This window comes from Neltuma alba, unplaced genomic scaffold (assembly GCF_004799145.2).
Source record: "Neltuma alba isolate B1F8T4 unplaced genomic scaffold, ASM479914v2 tig00012259_pilon, whole genome shotgun sequence".
NCBI lineage: Eukaryota > Viridiplantae > Streptophyta > Magnoliopsida > Fabales > Fabaceae > Neltuma > Neltuma alba.
In genome coordinates this window covers 382920-407439 of record NW_021636785.1, presented here as the reverse complement: position 1 = coordinate 407439, position 24520 = coordinate 382920, and the positions used below count along the sequence as shown (strand labels likewise).

At 37.8% G+C, this 24520-nt stretch overlaps 2 protein-coding genes across 4 annotated transcripts; one reads left to right on the top strand and one right to left on the bottom strand.

The window, feature by feature from the left end:
• The first annotated feature begins 1315 nt into the window (after positions 1 to 1315).
• Positions 1316 to 5563, top strand: LOC114725655 (beta-galactosidase 13-like). The gene is given in 19 exon segments (XM_028912180.1): positions 1316 to 1501; positions 1598 to 1693; positions 1805 to 1917; positions 2017 to 2083; positions 2191 to 2283; positions 2379 to 2522; positions 2618 to 2712; positions 2807 to 2912; positions 3010 to 3213; positions 3307 to 3474; positions 3574 to 3752; positions 3846 to 3903; positions 3905 to 3956; positions 4047 to 4156; positions 4247 to 4354; positions 4462 to 4566; positions 4744 to 4889; positions 5097 to 5169; positions 5171 to 5563. Coding segments are annotated over 19 exon segments (2496 nt in total).
• A 6466-nt stretch (positions 5564 to 12029) lies between these two features.
• LOC114725670 (E3 ubiquitin-protein ligase UPL3) lies at positions 12030 to 22774 on the bottom strand. 3 transcript variants are annotated; one of them, XM_028912203.1, is made up of 18 exons: positions 21522 to 22774; positions 21104 to 21214; positions 20900 to 21016; positions 20550 to 20720; positions 20316 to 20477; positions 19888 to 20136; positions 19626 to 19747; positions 18093 to 19512; positions 17806 to 17892; positions 15215 to 16786; positions 14882 to 15106; positions 14689 to 14793; positions 14101 to 14181; positions 13948 to 14016; positions 13727 to 13855; positions 13225 to 13347; positions 12899 to 13113; positions 12030 to 12402 (listed from the first exon to the last, which is right to left on the bottom strand). In XM_028912203.1, exons 1-17 carry the CDS (start codon positions 22386 to 22388, stop codon positions 13048 to 13050), a joined length of 5676 nt encoding a protein of 1891 aa, XP_028768036.1. In that variant the 5' UTR covers positions 22389 to 22774; the 3' UTR covers positions 12030 to 12402; positions 12899 to 13047. The 3 variants fall into 3 exon arrangements, with proteins under 3 accessions (XP_028768036.1, XP_028768038.1, XP_028768037.1); XM_028912205.1 differs by lacking the exon at positions 12030 to 12402 and adding an exon at positions 12409 to 12591 and having other exon boundaries at positions 21522 to 22388; XM_028912204.1 differs by lacking the exon at positions 12030 to 12402 and adding an exon at positions 12598 to 12682 and having other exon boundaries at positions 21522 to 22388.
• Positions 22775 to 24520: the final 1746 nt, after the last annotated feature.

Below are 24520 nucleotides of genomic sequence, written 5' to 3'. Positions count from 1 at the left end.
CACGTTTTTGTTTCCTTCTATGAATGTATTTTCCCCTTCTGATTTTCACAGGGCTCCAAGCTAAACCGTGGGTGATTTCATAAAAATGATGACAGCCTGAGAAAAGAAATGGTTTGTGCGTCATGTATATTATGCAACTAATCATGTTTTTTAATGTATTGAATGAAATTTAAAGTTACATTATCCATAATTCATCGTAAATAGTATAACTTGATCTGAATTTTATATTATATACATTGGGGCGACCTAGAGTAAATCAGTTACTGTATAGTAGTATTATAGGGTGACCTCTTTCTTATATACTCCTCTTGTTGTAAAATTACACTATAAAATGAACGTTATAGTCATGATCGGAGGAGTATCAAGCTGGGTAACGTACCAAAGAAAAGCAGTTGAAAGAAATCCAAGTAGGCATGACAAGGATATCATCCCAATCATTGAATGACTTGTGCAGCGAAACCCAGCACGGCCCTATCTTCTTAAATACCTTGAGGAGGTTGTTTCGCCCATTTCTTAATTATGCGGAGGAAATACGCATGCTTGAAAATTCAAGGAGGCAGCAATCACTTGTACATATTTCAAATGGCTCAAAACAGGATTGAGCTCTTTGAGGAGAAAGGATTAAGCTCGGCCTTTGCAAAGAGCAGGACGATGGTGAGTTAAACTCAGATTCTGGGGCGCAGTATATTGGCACTAGACGTCTCGCATTTTAGCTTGCGGTCAATATGCACTCTCCCCTATTGGTGTGCTTGCGCAGTTATATCAGCAACGGTAAATTATTTCACTTTTCTTTTACATTCAGTTTAGTCTAACAACTTCCTCTATTTACATCCCGTATGTGTTGACATATGATTGGATCAAGATATCCAATGGTTTGACTCACATAGTAAATATGTATGAAGGTATAAAGGAGGCGAAATGAGGGAATCATCTTCATCATTTCATTTCCATTTAGGATAACTGACTTGATTGTGAAAAATAGAGACTGATCAATGGAAAGGTCAGGCTCCATGCTCCAGTAGTCCCACGTCTTGCTCTTGTTCCACGTCGTAGCAAGCGGTGAATGGCTCAGAACACATAGCAACGAATAGAGAGAAACCTGCGTCAAAGTAACCACGACCACTATCCAAACCGAACGAAATGGAAGAGCCGAGTTTCACTCCCAGACTCCCGATTGCTTCTTTGTCTCTCTCTCTCTCTCTCTATTTAACTGCTTTTCTTCGCGTCTGGAAAATTAGCTTCCGGACACCTCCCAAATATTCCGGTAGGAGGATACTCTCGGGGCTCCCAAAAACCCAGCTTGGAAAGGATAAGCATGGCGATTCCTAGAAATCGCCTGCTTTTATCTGCACTCCTTTCCATCATCGTCGTTTCGTTCGCCGTTGCTCACGATCAAGATCAGCAGAAGAGCGTCACTTATGACGGAAGGTCTCTGATCATCAATGGAAGACGCGAGCTCCTTTTCTCTGGCTCTGTCCATTACCCTCGAAGTCCTCCCGAGGTACGTACGCGTACGTTAACGATACAATAATATTATATGAATGAAGATTTTTCTCAACGGATGGAGAGATGATGGCTGTGCATGAATGGGTTTCAGATGTGGCCAGACATTCTCGATAAGGCAAGACACGGAGGTTTGAACGTGATTCAGACTTACGTGTTTTGGAACGTTCATGAGCCAGAGAAAGGCAAGGTAAAACTATGCATATATTTTTCCTATAACCAGACGCAGCAAACCTTGCTCCTATACATAGTTCTTGTCGATGTCCACTCTGTGACTTGGTTTCCTTCAATAATTATGCAGTGGAACTTTGAAGGAAACTATGATTTGGTGAAGTTTCTTAAGCTTGTTCAGCAGAAAGGAATGTACGCAACTCTTAGGCTTGGACCGTTCATCCAGGCAGAATGGAATCATGGGTATGACTAGATTCCTCACACACACACTCTGTCCTATTTATTTTCCCTCTCTGCCATAATGCAATGCTATAACTTCTACTACGTCTGAAAATATATCAGAGGACTTCCATACTGGCTAAGAGAGGTACCAGACATCATATTCCGCACTGACAATGACCCCTTCAAGGTAACATCATCCTCATATTCTTCATGATCTTCAACTTTCAAGCCCATTATTATTTTCAGGAAGATAATGATATAGTGTGTTCAGGCTAAAATGCGTTATATTTGCAGTTCCACATGGAAAAATACGTGTCAACAGTGATCGATAAAATGAATGCGGAGAAGATGTTTGCCTCCCAAGGAGGTCCCATCATCTTGGCACAGGTTCCTATTCCTCTTAACTGGTTTCCCATATGATTATAATTCTTCAGAGACATCCATGAAGCTATAAATGTGCCACGCGATTCATTTTGCCGCAGATTGAAAATGAGTACAATCATGTCCAAGCAACCTATAAAGCCCAGGGAGATAGTTACGTTCAGTGGGCTGCAAATATGGCAGTGTCAAAGAATGTCGGAGTTCCATGGATCATGTGTAAGCAAACCGACGCTCCTGATCCGGTGGTGAGTTTTTGAAGCCTTCTATGAATATGTACATTTCTTCCCATGAGATATCCTCTATATTTTCTGAGATTTTGCATGCATGTTCCGTTTCACAGATCAATGCGTGCAACGGAAGGCAATGCGGGGATACTTTTTCTGGCCCCAACAAACCGTACAAGCCTTCCATATGGACCGAAAACTGGACTGCCCAGTAATTATATACATCCAGCTTAGTCATTGGTAATTAGCAATGATAGTTCAAACTAAGATTTAAGCACGTTTATGTTGGTAAATTGATATTACAGATACAGAGTTTTCGGAGACCCACCATCCCAGAGAAGTGCAGAAGATCTCGCCTTTTCAGTTGCTCGCTTTTTCGCTAAGAACGGATCATTGGTCAACTACTACATGGTGACGATCTTATCCCTATTAAATATTAATAAATCTTCCTTTAAATCTAAACCAACAGTAAAACCATAGCTTCTAACATAATTCCAAGCTCTCGTAGTACCATGGCGGAACAAACTTCGGTAGAACCAGCTCTGCTTTCACAACGACCCGTTATTATGATGAAGCTCCTCTTGATGAATACGGTTTGCAAAGAGAGCCAAAATGGGGTCACCTCCGGGACCTTCACAGGGCTCTAAACCTTTGCAAGAAGGCTCTGCTCGGGGCAACGCCTAGAGTCACCAAGCTAAGCCCACACATTGAAGTAATTAAGCATCTCTCGCATCAGATGGTTGTCATTGTAGTTGTTGACATTTGGCAAATCTTAAAGAAGGAGATGTTTGTACATGTTTTGCAGGCTAGGATCTTTGAGAAACCAGAAAGTGGTATGTGTGCTGCTTTCTTAACTAACAACCACACACAGGAAGGAGCAAACGTAGACTTTAGGGGTCAGAGCTATTTTTTGCCGCCACACTCCATTAGCATCCTCCCTGATTGCAAGACTGTGGTCTATAACACTCAAATGGTAACGTAATTGTTCCTCACATAACAAGATTTACTAGTTGGAGAAAAAAATTCACATTCTGGAGCTGAGGCTGAAGCTTTAACTTATTCGCATTCACAGGTTGCCTCGCAACATAATTCGAGGAACTTCAAGAGATCACAGATTGCAAACAGCAAAAACTGGGAGGTGTTTACAGAAGCCATTCCAACTACCCAGGACATGCCGGCCACTCAGAGTTTTCCTCTAGAACTTTATAGTTTACTTAAGGACGCTTCTGACTATGCATGGTACACCACTAGGTGAGTTTCTTTCTCCCACCCCATAAACCTCCAATCATCTGGTGTATATGCATAAAAAATTGGTTATTGAAACTTGCGAAAATATTATTGTAGCATCGTGTTGAGTCCAGCAGACATGCCTAGGAAGAATGGAGTGTCTCCTGTCCTTCGTGATCCTTAGTCTTGGCCATTCATTGGTTGCATTTGTAAATGGCGAATACGTTGGTAAGCACACAAAAATGAGAGAGTAAAGTGACAATTACTGTTTTAAGTGAAAGAATGGGTTTGATATCAAGATATTTTGATGGTTTTAAGGAACTGCTCATGGCAGTCATGAGGAAAAATCTTTCTCATTTGAGCAAAATGCAAAATTTCAAGTTGGGGTCAACCGGATAGCTATCTTGGCTAGTACTGTTGGACTCCCAGTAAGAAGCATAACTTTATCTTTCCTCCCAGTTTGAAACACTTTTTAAAGAGGACATTATACAACTTTTATATTCCTTTCCCTTATCCAGGACAGTGGTGCATACATGGAGCACAGGTACGCTGGACCAAAGTCTATAACCATCCTTGGTCTGAATACAGGAAACATCGATCTGACTGTCAACGGATGGGGTCATCAGGTAAAATCTGAAGAAGCTTGGTAGAATGACAAAGTAAATACCACAAAACACACACTGACACTCTCAAGTATTCAACACACGAAATAGCTGACGGTGTCACATTGCAGGTTGGTCTCAAAGGTGAGAAACTTGGCCTCTTCACCGAGGATGGATCAAAAAATGTACAATGGAAACCAGTCAATGGACGTCAACCAGCTCTCTCTTGGTATAAGGTATTGTATGCTTCGAGAATTATCTGGAATCGTCAAAGTCATGCCATTAGACTTCCAATTCTAATCATTGCACTAACCACATACATACAAATATGATTTGTTTCTTTCCGAAAGATATTCAATCAGCTACGAATGTTTTGGAACCAACCATTTATACATTCCGTATTCATTTTGCAGAGATACTTTGATGGCCCAGAAGGAAGAGACCCTGTAGCCATTCGAATGAATGGAATGGGGAAGGGCATGATTTGGATAAACGGTAAAAGCATTGGTCGTTATTGGATGAGCTACCTCTCTCCTCTGGGACAGCCTAGTCAATCAGAGTAAGTAATATTATATGGATATTGAACGCAGCAAAAAATAAAACATTATAGTCCAAGTGTCAAACACCCAACATTAAATATATACATATATATATATATATATCTCTGTTCATGTTCAGTAAAACTGCATGACTTTGTTTTGAGAGTTTCCAAATTTGATAGAGAAGAAATGGATATTCAAGTCGATTACAAACCATTCATCATCAGGTACCACATCCCAAGAGCTTGGCTGAAAGACAGAGACAATTTGGTGGTCGTATTGGAGGAGGCGCCTGCAAGCACCGAAAGAGATCGAGGTGGTAACCGTGGACAGGGACACAATCTGCAGTTACATCACGGATGATCACCCTCCCAGTGTCAAATCCTGGGGGAGCAAGAACAGTGAATTCCAATCCATAGTGGAAAAGGCGATCCCGGGAGCCGCACTGAAATGCCCGAACCAGAAGAAGATTGTGAGTGTAGAGTTCGCGAGCTTCGGAGACCCCTGGGGTTTCTGCGGTGGCTACACTGTGGGGAATTGCAGTCTGCCAGGGACGAAGCAGATTGTGGAGCAGCAATGCCTGGGGAAAATGAGCTGTTCGGTTCCAATGGATCCCAAGGTTTTGTTGAAGAATGGCGATGCATGCCCTGGTGTGAGGAAAACTCTCGCTATCCAAGTGAAGTGTTCCCTTTAGAAACTTAAAAGATTGACGAGGAAGATGAGTTTGGGTAAGAAATCATGTTTGGGGTTGGAATGGCGAAAAACAAAATTCCAGAAGCTCAAAGTCACATTTTTTTTTGCGGCAAATGATTCCTCAGATTCGTAAAATTTTATCGGGTTCATTTGCTCCACGCATTGCTTTATTCACACATAACACATGACACAATCCATGCGTTTCTTAAGAGAGTTTAAATGAAGGACAAGGATCAAAAAAGTTCAGATACAGGGAGGAAAATAATCAATCTGAATATTAATCACTAGAATGTGCTTCCCTGTGCGTTGCACGAGGAGCTTCTCAACCAAGATTAAAATTTTTAACGATGTCCAAAATATATTCATATAAATTATGTAATTCATTTTCAACAGTTACAGAAGCTAATTAGAAAAAACTTTATTTTGTAAAGATAAAAATTACTTTCTAAATATAATTTAAATGAAACATAAACATAATATTCATGTTGGAAAAAGAAAACTTCAAAAGTGTTAGGAAAAGCAACAAAAATAAGCAATACTTAAATAAAAAAATTAAATGACGTGAAGTATTTCGGAAGAAAAACTTAACATTATATCTTATATTTATTGTTTTCAACTTTTATAAAAATAGATTAAAGCCATCTGCATAATATAACAATCCAATATTATCAACTCAAAACATTCACATGATGACCGTCAAGTAGTAGATAACTTTTTCAAGCAGCCCCCCGGGGGGACATTGGGCAGTATATATTTTTTGACCAAGTTGGGCAGTATATATTTGCATCAATACAAAAGCAAAATGCTTTTTATTACCTTGTTGTAGGAACTTAACTTTTTTTTTCCATTTCGTATGACAATGTCCTTTTCCTTTCGTAATACAATACATCCATTCATTGAAGGATTGAAGAATTACTAAAAAATCTTTGGCAAAAAAAAAATACTAAAAAATCTAAAATTTAGTTTTATTCCCGCCAAATTTGATGAAAAATCTTAAAAGTAGCCTCATCTTAATTTTTAGCATTATCTTCCGATTATACTTATCATACATATAAAAAATTAACAAATTTAATTCTCATTTGAAACAACTTAACTACACATTACAACAAAACTCGAGACACAAGTCATAAATGCAGCATGTAAACCCAAAAAAAAAAAAGGTGGTTGAACAGCAATAAGGAGCTTTCCTCCCACTGCAACGTTCAGACCAAAGCAAGCACCTTCAACCTAATATCATCATTATTTTCTCCAGTGGCTGTATGTTTCTACAAGTTCCTCTTTCTCCTTGCTTCTTCCAATTCCTTCAACATCCCAACCTTTCATTCAATTTCCTCTGTCAACTCCTCTTGCGATGAAGCTTCTATACCTTTTGCTTCCATTTGTTCTTGCTGCACAATGCACAACAAAAATACACACAAATTTGTTTCAGATTTCCCTTGTTAAGAAGACGCAGAGAAATAATTTTTCACTTTATATGAAAATGATGGTGAGCATGACACCATGAAACAAACGAAAGGTGAAAACCCCTTACAACTTACAATTATTAGAGAGAAAGGCAGCAAGATGTGTCTTTAACACCAAAAACACCAAAATAAAAGGAAATGCAATGAGAACATCCAACACATAAGACAAAAGTTCCATTGTACATGTTTTAAATTACCCCAGTAAATTAATGCTCACTGCCCTCTTCAAGCCTTGGCTTGCCTTATGTTTCCAAAAAAACATCTTCGACCATGGCCTGGGTACTTCTCCCTAAATAAAGAACTAAAGCCCACGATTGGAAAGACGGCCCCACCCCCTGAACTTGTATGTTCATTATTTTCATGGAATGGAATATATGCAAAAATTATAATAAAAAGAAAGTTGCAGAGCAACAAAAATACCATATGCAAAGTGATTAAAATGAAGACGATGATTAGATAATAGATACCTACAATATACGGTGAGCGGATCTCTGACCAATGTATTCCCATCCACCGCTGCTCATAGTCATCTTCATTCTTTGCTCCCGTTTATCGTCCAGAAAGAACAGAGATTAGGCCCACGTTATTGGTGAAAAAACTATATAAAGAACAGAATAGATGGCTATCTCACTCCAAAGGTGCCTTCTTACTCTGCTTCAACATGGATTTAACCCAAAAATAGAAATCATTAAAGAGGATTGAAGAGGATAGATAAGGATGAAATCTGGAGAGAGAGTGAAAAGCTAAAGCCATAAGGAGATGAGAGGGGAAAAAAAAACCAGGTTGGAAAAACGGTGAGCGGATCTCTGACCAATGTATTCCCATCCACCGCTGCTCATAGTCATCTTCATTCTTTGCTCCCGTTTATCGTCCAGAAAGAACAGAGAAGGCCCACGTTATTGGTGAAAAACTATATAAAGAACAGAATAGATGGTTATCTCACTCCAAAGGTGCCTTCTTACTCTGCTTCAACATGGATTTACCCCAAAAATAGAAATCATTAAAGAGGATTGAAGAGGATAGATAAGGATGAAATCTGGAGAGAGAGTGAAAAGCTAAAGCCATAAGGAGATGAGAGGGGAAAAAAAAACCAGGTTGGGAAAAGAGGAATTTTAGACGTCGTCCATGCTTCTTTCAGGGTAAACTTGCAAATTGTAAAGGAAGAATGAGAATGTATGGAGAAAGAGATGCATGAGATCTGAAGAGGATAGACAAGGATGAAATCTGGAGAGAAGGTGTTTTGAAATTTAAAGGAAAAAATTAACAGAATAAAACTGTAAAAGTGACACATATGGAGGAGGTGTATCGAAAAAAGACAGAGATATGGAGGAAGAAAAAAAAAGAAGAGGGAAAGTGGAGAGATGAGAATTTTAAAATTTGAATTTGAAGTGTGATGAGAAAGCTTCGTGGACAACGAAAAAAGAGACAGAGATTTGGGGAGCTCTTAAGCTTCATAGTTTGATGGCTAGCACCAAGCCACATGAACAATTAATGAACTGTGCAGCTGACAACGGAGCCCAAAGCTTTTTTTTTTTTTGTAGTTGAGCCATGAATCTCTTGTGAACAGTGTTTTGAGTGTCGAGCCATCATTGAGCCGTCTAAAAGCATCAGCTTGAGTGGAAGAGAATTAAAAGATATATTGATACTGAAGAACATTGAGCTTTAACTTCGTGAAATGTCAATGATTTCATCCATATAGAGCGCTGACAATTCTTTCTTATGCTGTGTGCACTGTTCCTTCCAGTGGAGAGGAAAGTTTGATAGCCCTTAGCGGTCATTTTGGGGAGAGAACGACGTGTGGTGGGATCATACCTTGGATGAAGATGATATTCGTCGGTATCTAATTATAAGAAAAATCTGAACAAATTATTTGAATAAAAAAATTAGTTAAAAAGGATAATCCAAAAAAATATCTTTAAATTTTAAAATTTTAAATCAGTTGTTTATTTATTTAATAACAATTGATAACATTTAAAAGCAAATGATAATATATTTTATAGTCAATCCTAATTTGAGATTTTAAAATTTTTAAAAATATTTTTGAAATTCTTTTAGTTAAAATTGGTTAAAGATGATAATAAATATAAAAAATAAGTTTTTTAAAAAAAATACTTTTATTTATGAGGAGAAGAGAGTAAAAAAGAATAAGAAAATTATTAAAATAAAAAAATTATGTTTTTGAAAAGTAAGATAATAAATATATTAAATGTTAAAATAAGTATTTAATGAGAATAAAATTAAAAAACTAACTAAAAAAGGGACAAGGTAGAGACGACAGTTGCTTTTTCTGGGAAAAAAAACAAAGGACGAGGGAGTAGTATCATTTTATGATATGAAAGTAATGAGTTTACCTTGATAGACATTAGATAGGAGGAAAAAAGTAATAGCATAAAGTCTAATGTTAAAAATTAGAATTTTAAGGAGTTGAAATTCAAATTTAGAAAATATTTTCGAGTTATACACAAGTGTGCTTAATTTCAAAAGATTCTGTATTATTACTCCGGTTTTAAATATAAGACCCATTTTATAGTGTAAATTATACTAAAAACTTGGTCTTATATTTAGAACTGAAAGAGTATATTATAGACTAGATGTGAACTGGAGTGACAAGGAAATCAGTTTAACAGTGCTTTCCATATTCCTTAATGAGAATTATGTCTTTATGGATGTTCACGAAACTGAATTCCTGCTAATTTATGCATCATGATGTTCAAGATCTAGATCTATGTATGTGATATCTGTTGGCGGCAACACCTGCAGAAAACTATTAGTTTGAGTCACGTTCTACAAACACTGTCCTTAAGAGCTATTCCGCGACCACTGGCAGACGAGGAAGTAGCACTCCCCAAGATTAAGCAGATTCTTCTTGCAACAGGGTGAACAAAACAGCAGAAGATGAAAGATAAATTCAGCCAGGCAGCGAAAATTCCTGAGGAGGGAAAGAAGTGCATGAAAGCTCAAGTGCGGGATGCCTAAGCCTCTACCTCGAAGCATCTTATATAGGCTTCAACCTACTGTACCATTGAACATAGATTAATCACGTTTAAATGTGATTAATATCACCGTTTCAGATGTTGTAGCAACGAAGGTGCTTAATGCGGCGGTTTCTAAATGTTGCGTGATTAAGGCAAATTAATATCAGTTTAAAAGAAAACCGTTTTTGCAATTAAAGGATAATTCGTTCAAGTAGCATTGAAGTCTTTACGTTTTTGAGGATTTCAAAAAATCAAAGGCAATAAATCACGTTTTTAGGTAAGCTCTAAAATTATTAAAAATTAATTTCAGATTTTGTAAAACGTCTAATTAAAAATGTGTTTTAATTCAAGTACAAGGGAGGAATCACCGGATTTCTATTATGTTTGTCTCTGGTGGCCCATGGTCATGTATACAAGATCTTCCTCCTCCCCTAAGTCCATTCACTAGTCTAAGAATACAAGTTAGTATTTATAAACTTGTGCTTTCACTCTCTTGAATAATGTGGAACTTGTTCTTTTTGACACACCCACACAATTTCCAACAATATCCTCTAACATCCCAGCTTTCATCAATCAGCCTTTGTATTTGTTTCATGTATCAATTCGGTGTAGCGAGAGCTTCTTTCTGCATAAGCGTTCCTCAAACTTGTAGCCCCAAGTCTGCTGCTCGTTCACAAGTATGTTGTGAAAATTGTAGTCCATGCAACTCCTCATCATGCTCCACATCTGTCAACTAATGTTGCTTTTCTGACTCGAAATATAAAATCTAATTTGTAGTTCAAGACAGTATATATTTGTTCTAGTTAAGTATAAGATTTACATTTTTTTTTTCTAATTGACGTATACTTGCGCAATCTAAAATTGTGTGTGTGAGAGAGAGATACAGTATCATGACTGCGGAAGAACCTCCTCCATCAGAATCAATTTCTAAAATTGTGCAAATCTAATACATACATACATTGATAAAAATATATTGATAAAATCATACTAGCTTGGTTGAAGAAATATATCGATATTAATATAGCTTTTTTTTTCCTGCTAGCAGCTTGATAGTAATAATAATATAACGATATATGAACACATGAACGAGAGAGATCAACATAAAACATTCATAATCAATATGACTAAGACTTTTTACCTCATAAAATATTCAAAACCAAAACCCTGCGGGCATGTTGAGAATAGAAATGGAGATAGATGCAAATCGATCACATAGTAATTTAAATTGATTATGTTGCATTGAAACCCCGAAAAAAACAAAAGAAAAACCATGTTTAATTTTCGTAAATTAAATAATACTGATTTTTATATAACATTATTATCATCACATTTATATAAGGATTAAACACAGCATTAAAATATGAAGAACAATAATGAAAAAATCTTAAAAAGATAACTTGGATTTTAAAATTTCAAATCCGAAATCATTATAAAAACACATTATCATTTACTTTTTAAATATAGTTAATTGCTATCAAAAGTTCAAAACAGAATAAACAAGACTGACTTAGAATTTTAAAATTTAAGATGTATTTTTTTTTTAAATTTTCCGGCCCAGCGGACAACAGTCTAATGAAAAATATTACATACGTATACAATTTAAAGTCCACAATGATTGACCATTCCAAAGATTATAAATATACTGCGTCTTTGATCTTTTTCAACTTTTGTAGCTTACCATCAACGCAAGTCGGGTCTGTAGTCATGTTACGAACTTATTTCTTACGTAATTTTTTGGAAGCTTACCTGGTTTACATTTGATACTTTTTAACACGATTGAAATTTAGCATTGACCGAAAGCTTCGATTATAGTATTGGCGGCTTCCTTTCCATCCTGTCCTCTCAACAGTCTCCAGAATTTTTCACATGAAAGACTAACGACTAATTTTTTGCCTTTTATTTCCCTCACGGAAAGCGTACCAGTTAAAATATCATCCGCATCCTCGGCCCAAATGAAATGCTAAAACTATCATTATGACCCAATCTTAAGCTATACAAGGCCCCCAAAAAAAATTCCAAATCAACCATGGACTGCCAAAACTTCATAATTCAGAGGGGTTGGCATTGGCATAATATTTAATGAAGAAAAAAGGACATCGGCATAATATTCCCTGCTCCACATAACAGGTAAAGTATGAGGAAATTAAAAAGCACAGTATCTCGAATTATTTCTCTTGCCTATTGCATCTCATTCCATACATGTATATTCTAACTATGAATGATTTGATTAGGAACAGAATGATGGAGGGGAAAAAAAAAAAACCGGAAAAAAAAGAAAAGAAAGAAACAAGGGTCAAAATCTCAACATTCCTACTTTATGCACAGATTCTAACAGGTGATGAGTGCTCGGCAAACTCCTTTACATCTTGAAAATGTGGCAATCAAACCTCAGCAAAATTCAACTGCAATTGATGGACCGATCTCAGTACAGTTATTATAAAAAGGGAGGGGCACTAAAGGAAGCAATTGATAGTTGGGACTCATCCCCCATCCAAAGTTGGGAAGAAAATAAAAGGAAAGGAGAGTGAAGATGGAAGAGAGGATTGTTGAACGACAGTTCCCTTTCCCCGGTTTGGGTCCAAAAGGAAAACCTGAAAAATAAAAAGAAAGGAGAGTGAAGATGGAAGAGAGGATTTCTTGAATGACAGTTCCCTTTCCCCGGTTTGGGTCCAAAAGGAAAACCTGGAAACACACATAGATCAAAGGACATCTAAGTATTTTCGAATGTGAGTCGAAAATCCATCATTATCCTCCTCCCACTATTGAAAGAGTCCCAAACCAAAAGAATCATATCAAAAATCAAATCAAGACCTTGCCCTCTCCCTTTCCTTCCATTCCACCATGAATTTAGCAATAAACACCCAGAATGCAAAGAGCAAAGGCACAATCTAAACTCACCTGAAATCTGCCACAACCTTGGAAGCAACAAGGCCCTTATTTGAGAAGCAAGGATGGCGGTGCATAAAAACAAAAAAGAATTAGCCTTCAGAGTAAACCCTGATTCACCATATATTAACATACAGGATCATTTGATTAGTTCCAGAAAATCAGGACAAATCAAAAGATCCTTGGCCTTCACTGATTGCATAGAGTAGCTTCTTGTACATAATTTCCTGTTCCGAATTAAACATCAAAGTTCAGTCCAAAATACTGCAATGTCAGCATGAATGTATGTGCCAGCTTGGATAGCAGTGGTCATTTTACCAAAAATTTCATTATGTTACCTTTGTAGAATAAGGAGGAAGCTTCAGGTAATTAGCACATGTCATAACACTGGGCAAGTCATCATCTGCAGATTCTGAAGGTCCATTCCCATTAATCGCAGCATTAGCCACAGTTGACGACAGCTGCAAATTGTAAGAAAAAGAATCTTGAATAATTCACGACATAAAGATAATGCATTTTTAACCTTCATGGATAACATCAGCTAAGGTGGATAAAAAATAAATAATATTCATATTCATTTTTTTAACTCAAGTAAAAACCATCAGATCATAGCACGAGATAGAACACAACCGCCAATGGACAGTATCCGAGTAGACTCCTATTAGGAATTTTTTTAAAAAATCAACACTTCCAACTTTAAAGACCAATATATCATGCATAAAAATAACATGGAACTCATGAATTTAGCGCAATATATTGGTCAGAATTTCCCGTGGAAATCTTGGTCACCAGTAAAAAGGGAGACTTGTGTCCTCATCCAATAAGATCTCATTAGAATACCTTTCTCACAATTGTCAGCTTTGGATTCAGCACTGCAAGCCCACCAGGTGGAAGCCTAGGTGCTCCGGTAACAAACTGACAGAAGGCACGTTGCTGCTCAGGTGTAAACTCTCCCATAATTTCAAGTAACTGAAAAATGTAATCAAACATCTTAGGATCCAGTAAAGCTAGCCCGAAATTTCATATACAGATTAATCCTCATATAAGGAAATAAATCATACATTAACTATGGCAGGGCTCTTTGCGGTGTATCCATGGTCAAATTTTATATGATCAGCAAGGGTCTCAACCTGCAGAAGTTAATGTAAGATTAGATACTATATAGAAAGACTGCAACGTCCGTTATTAGTAATTGCTTGAGGGGCCAAAATTACCTCCCACAACTCTCTACGACCACAAAGCAAATAGTCCAGTTCTTGGGGAGTAAAAATTTGCAAGGATGAGATGTCAAAAACCTGAGTACATAAAAAAAGGTAACAAAAGGTTTGAATCTCAATAAACTGATCAAGATTGATGGTTTACAACAACTATTAAATTGACAGACTGAGCAGATTAACAGAAATAAATACTTTATATAGCCTTCGCAATTCAAAATGTCACAAAATACTGTACAAAAACTAGATCAGTAAGCCCCACAATATCTCATCGCCATGTTAGCCAAGTGACAACATCAACTAGGTAAACTATCAAAAGGCAGTAGGATGAATGCCTCTTTTAAGTATCGAACTAGACCCCCATCAAGTTAACATTTCAATAAAATTGTTCCAGCGGAGACTGAAATCAAAGAGCAGGCAATGCTCAAGAGATAAATAAAAAAATAGCAATATTAATACCAAAAACTTCTGATCCCAACCAAAGATCACATACTTTCATTGTTAAAGAAGCAATTTACCCGACAATAGCAAATTAAATACACATTTGTAGTGGAACAAATTAAGTAACATTCTCAAGAAGCATATAACCTGATTAAACCCCGCTCTGAATGCTTCCATTTGATGCATGATCCCAGTCTTGAGAGTTGCATCAGCCACCAAGGATATATACTCCTCCAAATTATTGATATTAACCTAAAATTTTTGACGGGATCAAAACATTTTTACAAGAAATAAAATTACTATTACCAAACAGACCGACTCCAAAGTTTAGCTGGCATACAATTTCATCTCCTGGTTTCAAGATGTACTCTGGGTAACCGGGAAGTGTAAAATCCAAGCAGAGGTCTTCAATTGGGGCCCCACGGAAACGAAGGTTAGCAATTGTATCACCAGGGTCACCACCAATAGATTCTAGATAATGTTTTCGGCAAACAAGGGCATTCAACTCAAGCAAAGTCTTTCCAAGCTCAGCATCCATGGAAAGAATGTCATGCAAATCAAGCTCCTGCAACAAATTAGAAGTTGATTATCTTCATCTTCATTAAAACAAAATATGCAAGTAAATTAACCATACACATGAAAATTATTATAATGACATTATGAAACGACTTACCTGACCAAGAACAAGTTTATAAAATGCTGCGGAAAAAGGTAGATCCAATAAACGTCCATCTTGAAGAGCTTTAGCCATTACACGGCCAACCAGCCGGAAATACTCAATTACTTTAGAAAACCGGCTACCTTCTGATGCATCAGTGTTTGGCGCCCAAGGCCTAGGAAACAACCCAAGAGGAGCTTGGACTAGCTCTGCACCAGCAGAAGTACGCCCAACACCATCATTGTTTTTTATTTTTTGTTCATCTCCATCAATGTCCATGGATTGCTTCTCCAATGAATATGATCTCCACATTTGTAGCTCAGCTTTTTGCAGGTCATGACTTAATAGCGTATAGAACTCAAGGGTGGGTCCCAATCCAGTGCCAACTTCACCAAAATACTCTACTTCAAGTACAGCCTTTTGGCTCGAGTACATCTCCATTACCTTAGCAGCAGAATCCAATATGCGGTTCCTAGAAACACGGACCTTCTGTCGCTGCAATCTTCCAACCCTTACCTCTCTTTCATTTGTTGATCCATGACCATCAGCACCCTGCTGCTGCTGAAGACGATACAGCGCACGAGATAAACCAAAGGCAGTTGAATAGAAGTACTGCCGTCGGGTCTCAAAAGGAAACAAGAAGGGGCAAGCTTTAGTGAGTTGGTAACACCATGATGGAAGACTCCCACTACATAAAGCAAGAGCATCTTGTATTTGCCTAGCCAATTTTGGAGTAAGCTTGCTGCTTATGAATTCCTCTGGTGGCACCTTAGAACTGGTGGTCACAACCAGCTCATTCAAATCCAAGATTTTCCCCTCAGCAAAGCTATCAGTAAGCATCTGGACCCGCAAACGGGGTGCAAGCTGGTTCAAACCCTCCAACATCCGCAATAGTGCCAATATATTGTATGTAGGATTAGATTTTTCCAGGTCACATGGCAGTTCTGCCTGCAATATACTGTCTAAAATAGTTGTCTGATGCAGCTTGGCTTCAGAATTAGAATTTGATGCAGATCCAGATTTTGTAGATTTTGAAGCAGTTGAGCTTGATCCTCCAGTTGAGGATCTATCTGTTTGGCTGTCTGCCCTCTGATAAGTGATAGTGTAAACATCACCCCACAGCCTGCCCCCATCAGTCGACACATATTCACTGCCAGCAAACCTCTCATCATCATCTTCATCTAGCACAAGTTGTCTTTGAATTGCTTGATATATAGTCAAATGCCTAGTAAGCTGCTTCCCGCCAGCAGTAAATATCAACTTTTGAGGTTCATTATAACTGCCAAACACTGGTCGTCCGTGCCGATCTCTGCCACCTCGAATACCTCGGCTATTAGCAGATCCAAGTCCAGCCATGGCAGCAGCAGCAAATGACATGGCACCCCTTGTGCTAGAAGAGTTGACACTCCTAATATCAGCAGAGTCTAAACCCTTGAATGTACCAGCCTTGCTGCTAGAACCTGATGCTGCATTAGTCTGGCTATCACTTGTTGCAGGGGCAACAGCACCCTCCTCACCTGAGTCACCCAATCTAACATCTTGTACCTTATCAGGCAGGCACACAGGAAGAGAATCATCTCTTAGGACCTGCACATAGAGACAAAAATTAGAACTTATGCACAGATGTGATAGTGTGCATTTCTCAACTACTTTTTTGGGCCAAATCTCAGCTACCGTCTAAAGCATAACCAATAAACTCATTGTAAAACTCATGTTTAGGAAAATAGTAATAGCACTTCAGTACAATCAAATCAAATCTATAACTATAAAACGGTAAACAAATAGCAGAACCTATATAAAGCTAATAATGCTTATTCTAGCAATCAATTTATACATATTACTAGCAAGAAAGCATATGTCTGGATTGTGAATTGTAATTCATAAAATAGATTAAATCACAGGACTAAGTAACAATTGATAAATATGAAATATAAGAAAAACAATATATTTATCTCTTTAGAATACAAAGAAATTTCCAGGGAGTAAATCTAACTCAGGAGTTAAGAAAAGGTTCAGAAAGAGAATACAAGTATATAAATTTCAACTTCAGGAGACTACCAGTGGTTGCTGATATGTTATCAACATCGACAACAGTGCAAGACTTTGACTTGCGTAAGACATAGATGGGTCAGACAACCATGAAACATGTTCTTATCCATTTCAGTTCATGTTTAGGGCCAGTCAATTTTGGTTCCAGCTCTCAACTTGAACAAATTAAATACCCTGAATTACAAATCACGAGCAATAAACCAAAGAGTAAAACATCATGCTAAAATTAAACTTGGATGAGTCAGCAGCATGCTGACTGATCCAAATATGGGCCCTATTTTATTTACTTCATTTTGTTTTTATTTTATATTCATTTCATTAATTTGATTAACAAGAAAAGCGCAGCTCATCCACCAACTTGGACATTTCTAACAAAGAACCATAGCAAGAGTCAATCACATGGATGATAGATGCAATCAAATCAAAAGGTGAAGGGTCAAAAAGACCCTAAACATTGAGCATAATTGTTAAAAGAGCATAGAAGAAACAAGCAAACGAAAACTCTCTACTGCTTTGATGACATAACAACTTGGAAAGAAAAAGATCAGATAGCATACATCGTCATGGTCATCATCTGAGATATCATCATCCTCAATCACCAATGCCTCATCAATTTCAACAGGAGATATATCCAATTCTTCATCCTGCAGGAGGGAAGGAAAGAGAAACGATGTTAATGCATAGAAAGCACTAGACAACAAATTCCTTGTATTGCAGAAACATCTTCGCAGAGCTCCATGCAAAATGAAGACATGGCACAAGCATGAACACCATCCAGTAAAACAAAATAATAAAAGAGAACAGTCTGCTATCATAAACTCAGGCCCAAATTTTCACTGCATACCTCAGAAGTCGAGTCACCATTTACAGACTTCATCTGAGCTTCTTTATTCAGAGCAGCTCTGCGAGCAGCATTTCTTGTTTGGGCTCCTCTGGCCTCCTCCTGCGCAGGCTTCAATACAGCTTTTCCTTTGTCCTTAGATGAGCTCGTGCTTTTTTCTTGAGATGTCTCCTTTCTGGGTGTATCACCTATATTAACAGCTGCTCTGGATCTGGTTGAATGACGACGTGTAGTGGAAGGAGTCGAAGTAGGAGGAGATGAACCACTAGCTCCAGCAGTTGTACCAGATTCAGAATTTCCAGCTGGCATGGTAGACTTCTGACCAGATTCACTACGCTGGATACGAGGCCAAAGAAATTCTTCAATAGCTGCTAAACTTGCTAATGGATCAATTAATACAACATTGGATGAATAATCCCTAAGTGTCTTTTCACCCTGTGCACGACAAAGACGCAACTTGAAGGGGTGAGACAATGCACTTAGTCCAGAGGAGAGACGTGCACTTCCACTAGATGACCTAGATGAATGGCTCAGCACAACTGGAAAACGCTCCAAAGAGGACAGAGCGTTTTGTAGCTTTTGAACCAAGACAGTCATGGGAATTATAGCCCCCTCATCAGTGCCAGAGGGTAAAGCAACAGCTACAAATGACTTGAATCTTTTAAGTGCTTGTTGGCGAAGACTAGGCAGGTTATTTTCCGAGATTTGATCTTTAGAGAAGTGCCCACAAGAAAAGTAATTCAGCAGAGCTGCAACAACACCACTGCCAATAAATTCAAACGTAGATACACCATCTCCTTTGCCAAGTTCCTTTAGCATGTCAGATATGACCCCCATCAAATACTCTTCATTAATTGTAGAGTTATCTTCCAAACCGGATGCAGAAGCTTTGGATTTTCCCTTTGCTTTAAACTTTTGGTCACCAACACTACCATTTAACTTCATGCAAAGATTTTTCAGATGCAAAAGATCATCGGTAACACCTGCTTCAACAGCCCCAGGATCTGAAGGAAAGTATTTGTCTTTGAATGCTTTAGCAGCTGAGCTTACAGACGTTCGAAGAGTAGCATTAACCGTAGGAATTTCCACTGAACTTGGAGGAAAACCTACATTTACTGAGACAGAACTTTTCACATCATCTGAAGGATTTCCATCTGGGTTTGAACTACCACCACGTCGACGATTACGTCTAGAGCGAGATGTCGGACCAGATACTGCATCATTGTTGTTATCAGAAGATGGCTGGGTAGAGGCATTAGTAGAATTGCCGGCTACAATAAGTTGGTCCACTGCATGGACAACGCCTTCTCTAACAAACATCTTAGAGAATGTCCCAGGAAGCTTTTCCATAAGAACTTCCGCAATTTGCAATGCAGGAACCAGAACAAGTGGATCTTTCCATGCCAAGACACCAGCTAAAAAACTATATGATCACATAAATAATACATAAGTTTTCCCCCGAAAAATGTATTAGTTTACAATACTACAGGACAATTATCACGTCAAGAAAACAATTAAAATTCTAGTTATTGATACCTTGATATGTTCATCACGCTCAACAACGACTGGATCATCTCTGCTGTGCTAAAATACATCAGTTTTCCAATTACAGAAAGACATTTATGCCGAACAGGGCCATTGACGCTCGAGCCATATATCTGCCCCAAAAGCAAGCCAATGCTACTAATAAATCACCAGTATGGGAAAAAATGAAGAACGTGCAAAATGCAGCAACTTCTTCTTTAATAAACATATTAACATCTCAAAATTTAAGTGTCTTAATAGAAGCAATCCAAACCTGTATCAAAACTGGGAGAAGATCCACCCCAAATTGTTGAAGTAGCTCTGGCTGATCATTTAACAATTTCTCTCGAGCTGACGTCTCAGGCACATTTCCATTTGCATCTTCATGTTTACCAGAACTACTAACAGGAGACTTTTTCACAACAGAACCTTTCACAAACAAGTTGGAGCTAACTGGAAGAGAGATAGTTCCTTGTGGCAATGGGGGCAGCAGCTCATTGGCCAGGTTCACAATCTCAAATATCTGTATAAAAGAAGAACTATGACATGTTTATCATCCCGCAAAGGTAAGAGATTAGAAAACAATTCAATCATGTAGATCATGTATTCAATATGTGAAACTATCACAAAGAACCATAGGAAGACAATTCTACATATAAATGATGAAAGCTAAAAAGAATGACTTGCAGGCATATACTCTACCTGCTCTGGTGGCCTACTCAGCGCAGGTGAAACAGAGGAATTAGCGGATGCTCCAGAACCAGATAATATATCTTTAAGTATGCCACTTATACCAAGGAGAAGCAATGTTTTTGCTCCAAGAGGAGAACCACTTGCACAGGTGGAGAGAAGTCGGATTAAACCCTGCATATGCCCATCAAGTCAATAACCAAACCCCAAAGGTAGAAGCAGCAGATTTAAAAGCCAAGATCTTACAGTATAAGTAGATGTGGTGAGAGAAGCCTGTCCACCACCAGAACTGCTGGTGGAAATAAGGGAGGCAGCTTGTGTTACCAATCCATGATTGCATAATTCATCTAATTTGTCTGGAGATGATGCAAATGCTTCAGCAATTCTAGTCAAACAAACAGAGGCATGGTCCAGAACCTATAAAAATAAAAATTTGCCCGCGATGAAGAAATATGATAACTGACTATGAACACGCAAAAATCTAGTTCCCTTGGCTTTCCCACTACCACCTGCACTAAGTTCTCTGAAGTGCAGCTGGCATGTATGTGAAGCCAGAGGCAGATTATTGTCATCATTAGTTTGACAACTAAATATACCTTGGAATCATGATACTGAAGGAGATTTGTCAAAAGTGGCACAGCTTCCATTACAAAGTCAGCTGCATCAGAAGGAAGCTTCTTACACATATTTGCAGCAGTAGATAATGCCACCCGCTGAAACACATTTTAAGTCAATATTAGCTTCTCACTAAAATTGATGTACAAGATGGGCAGTGTACAGAAGATTCAGTGATAACTTGCCTGAACACCGGTTGAGAAGAAGTCCAAATAAGAAAGCACAGCCATAAGAGCACCGGCTCTTAGGCAGGCAGTTGGGTGCTCTTGAGATATCTTCTTCAGAGCTTGAAGAGACTGTATACGTGAACAATAATACTTGTCAAGCATTCAGGACTGCCAAAGGTTTTTTAAGAAAGATCACATCTCAAAAGTCTCATATCGAGACTAGGGGGTTATAATAACTTTAACACAAATCTACCTTAGGATGATAGAAATAATGCACTACCATGTGAACATTGTTACACTTAGTTCTAGCAAGAATTACACATCAGAATAGTTCAAGAACAAAGTAACAAGTTAATGCTATCTAAAAGCGTAACATTTGCTCTGAATTCCCAAACATGGTTCCCACCAATCAAATATTGACGGACAAGAAAACAACCTGCTCAGCTAGGTCCATATATTCTATGGTAAGCAATCTTGCGCAGAAGCATGACACTGCACCATAATGCACAACGGCGGCACAAGATGAAGGGAGCACGTCACAGAGATGGGTTAGCGCCCTGGCTGCTAGAAGCATGATATCAGGATTGCTCTCATGGTTAAGCAACCCCACGAGCACAGGTACAAAAGAATCGACAGAAAATGTACTAAGTGATTCTTCGGTCCCAATGGAAAGCATTTCGCATAACTGAGTCAGTGCCTCAACCTGCCGACCTTCTTCCCCATCGGCCCGCAAGCCAGAAAGAATTTTCTTCAACCTGCCACTCTGGTGGGACGTTGATGCAGAACCAATCGCTGATGCCGGAAGCAGATCATCTAGACCGGCACCGAGTTTACGAAGAAGCCCTTGAAGTGCACTGCTCGCGGAGGTCAAGTTCTGATGCAAAATTCCAACACCCCCTTCACTGTCGTTATCATCGTCGTCCCCAGCCCCTCCACTTTCAATGTTCAATCCTAAGCTCCTCTCGGCGTCCCTTTCTCTATCCCTAATTCTAACATCATGCTCTTTTTCCTCCCCTTTATCCGAATTGTCCCTGTCTATATTCTTCCCACGGCGATCACGGCGTGACCCGGATGGTTCATTGGTCGAGTCCATCGGAGCAGAGTTGTTAGGCGGTAACACTTCACGACCCCGAGATGCACGAGAACGAGTCAAAACTGAATGAACTGTAGCGGTGGGGTTCGAAGAAGAAGAAGCAGCAGCAGAAAGACGAGCGCGCTTGCTGGAACGGGTGGTAGGACCGGATGACGACGATGAAGGGGCAGCTGAGGAAGCCTCCGCCCGCTTCCGGCTCCGAGTTTCCATACAAAGACCCACCCACCCCTCGATTTGTCAACTCGCTCGCTACCGAGCGGCAATCACAATGTCGTGGATCGAATAATCCGAGGCATCTATCTTTAACGTTGATTGAACCTCGTGAAGGCAAGATCGCAGGTTTTATTCAATCAGCTGACGAACTGAGAAAACCCCAATTCAGAACCCCGGATTCTTCACGCTTCCACCAGCTTAAGGAGAATCGCAAAAAATCCCCAATTTGAAAAAACCCTACGAATTTTTATTTGGAGCAATTACCTGTCTATTTGACGAAAACTAAACCATACCCCCTGGAAATTCAGGCAGGTGCAGCCAATTAGAAACTCTCAATTGTGCTTGGAAATTCCCTGCGAAAACCCTAGCTAGCCGAGGAACAAAAGAAGGAGGGACGATCCTTTTATACGCAACTTAATTTGGCCCCCTTTGGAAGAAAAGTAATACAAAAGAGTATTTTATTATCAACAATCTTAAATAGTTTGTTGAAATATTTTAAAGAAAAAACATTTTTAATAGTAATATATCGCCTTTAATATTCACGTAAATTATACTGTGGTTTACTATATGGTCCCTCCCGTTAAAATATAAAATATATTTTATCTATTTACATTTATCAAAAAATTAGTTAAAATTATTTTAAAATGCTCCCGTTAAAAATATAAAATAAATTTTATCTATTTATATTTATGAAGAAATTAACTAAAATTATTTTTAAATCATAAACATGTAAGACATTTTTTTTTAACATGCCTTTATTAATAGAGAGAATAAATAAAAAATACAATAAATAAATCAAAAAAATATGTGGGTATAAAATTAAAAAAAAAACTCATTAAATATTCAAATAAAAGTGATTATCTTATAAAAAAAATCAAACCCTTCTAACAAAATTTAGTTTATATTTTGAAGTAAAGGGAGTATATGAACCATGTAACTTATTTCTCATCAACACATGAGGTTCACATCTAATTTTGATTAATACAATAATACATCTCGATTACGATGGAGGAAATACATTTACATATAATTCAAATAAATCACGTGATTCACAATTTATAATATATAATGTGTATCAGCATACTTTTCATAATTTTGGAGATTGATAGGGTGGTGTAACATCTATGCTTCTTGATTGAAACTCTAAAATAGTGAAAATAGGCTATTTAAGCGTATTGAGTTTAAATTTTGATTATAGTAAATTAATACAAAAATAGTGCTTCTTTATTTCATATGCTACTTTTAATTCACGGTAGTGCCTAAACAAACAAATATTGCCTGTGGTGATAAGTAGACGTCGTGTTTATTAGCTTGCATGCACTCAGCCCATTTAAATGCTACCTATTCAGATTATCTTTACTACTCCCTCCGTTCTTTATTATAAGAGACGAATAACTAAATTACGTTAATAAAAAAAAGCAGTTAAAATTAGTTAAGAACAATCAATGTGTAAAAAATATAATTTTTTTTTCAAAAATGCCCTCATTAATAAGGAGAGAGAGCATGAAAGAAAACAATTAAATTATTGAAAGAAAGAGAAGTGGAAGGGAGAGAAAGTGTGAGTTGGAGACAATAAATAAGGGTAAAATAGGAAATCAACACAAAAAGTAGAGACAACTTTTAAGTATCTTTTATATATAGGAACATGCCATAAGCATCAAATGTCTCTTATAATAAGGAACAGAGGGAGTATTGTTGTTTACGATAAGATGTAAAGTGCATCGTGTTGTGTTTCTCGAATCCTAACTTCCATAATATTTCAGATCTTTTGCATTTCTTGAGCCACCATGATAAATATTTATTCACTCGTACGTTTCTTATTGTTATTCTCATTAACTATTACGCACGTTTTTTTTAAAACTCTCTTTCCTTTCCCCCCTAGCCCCCACATCTCAGTATTTGTTTTGTGCCTATTCGACAATAAAAAAAAAAAAACACTTACAAACACGTTTTATGTAAGTCAAAATAAAAAAATTTTATATACTTATTTTATATTCCGTAAATCATTATTGAAAAGCTACTTATAAGCTGTTTCTCTAGTCCTGTTTATAAGACGCTTTCAGCATGTTTCATAAGACCAAGAAAAATCTTAAATTTCATTGACTCTCATTTAAAATTTAATAACTTTC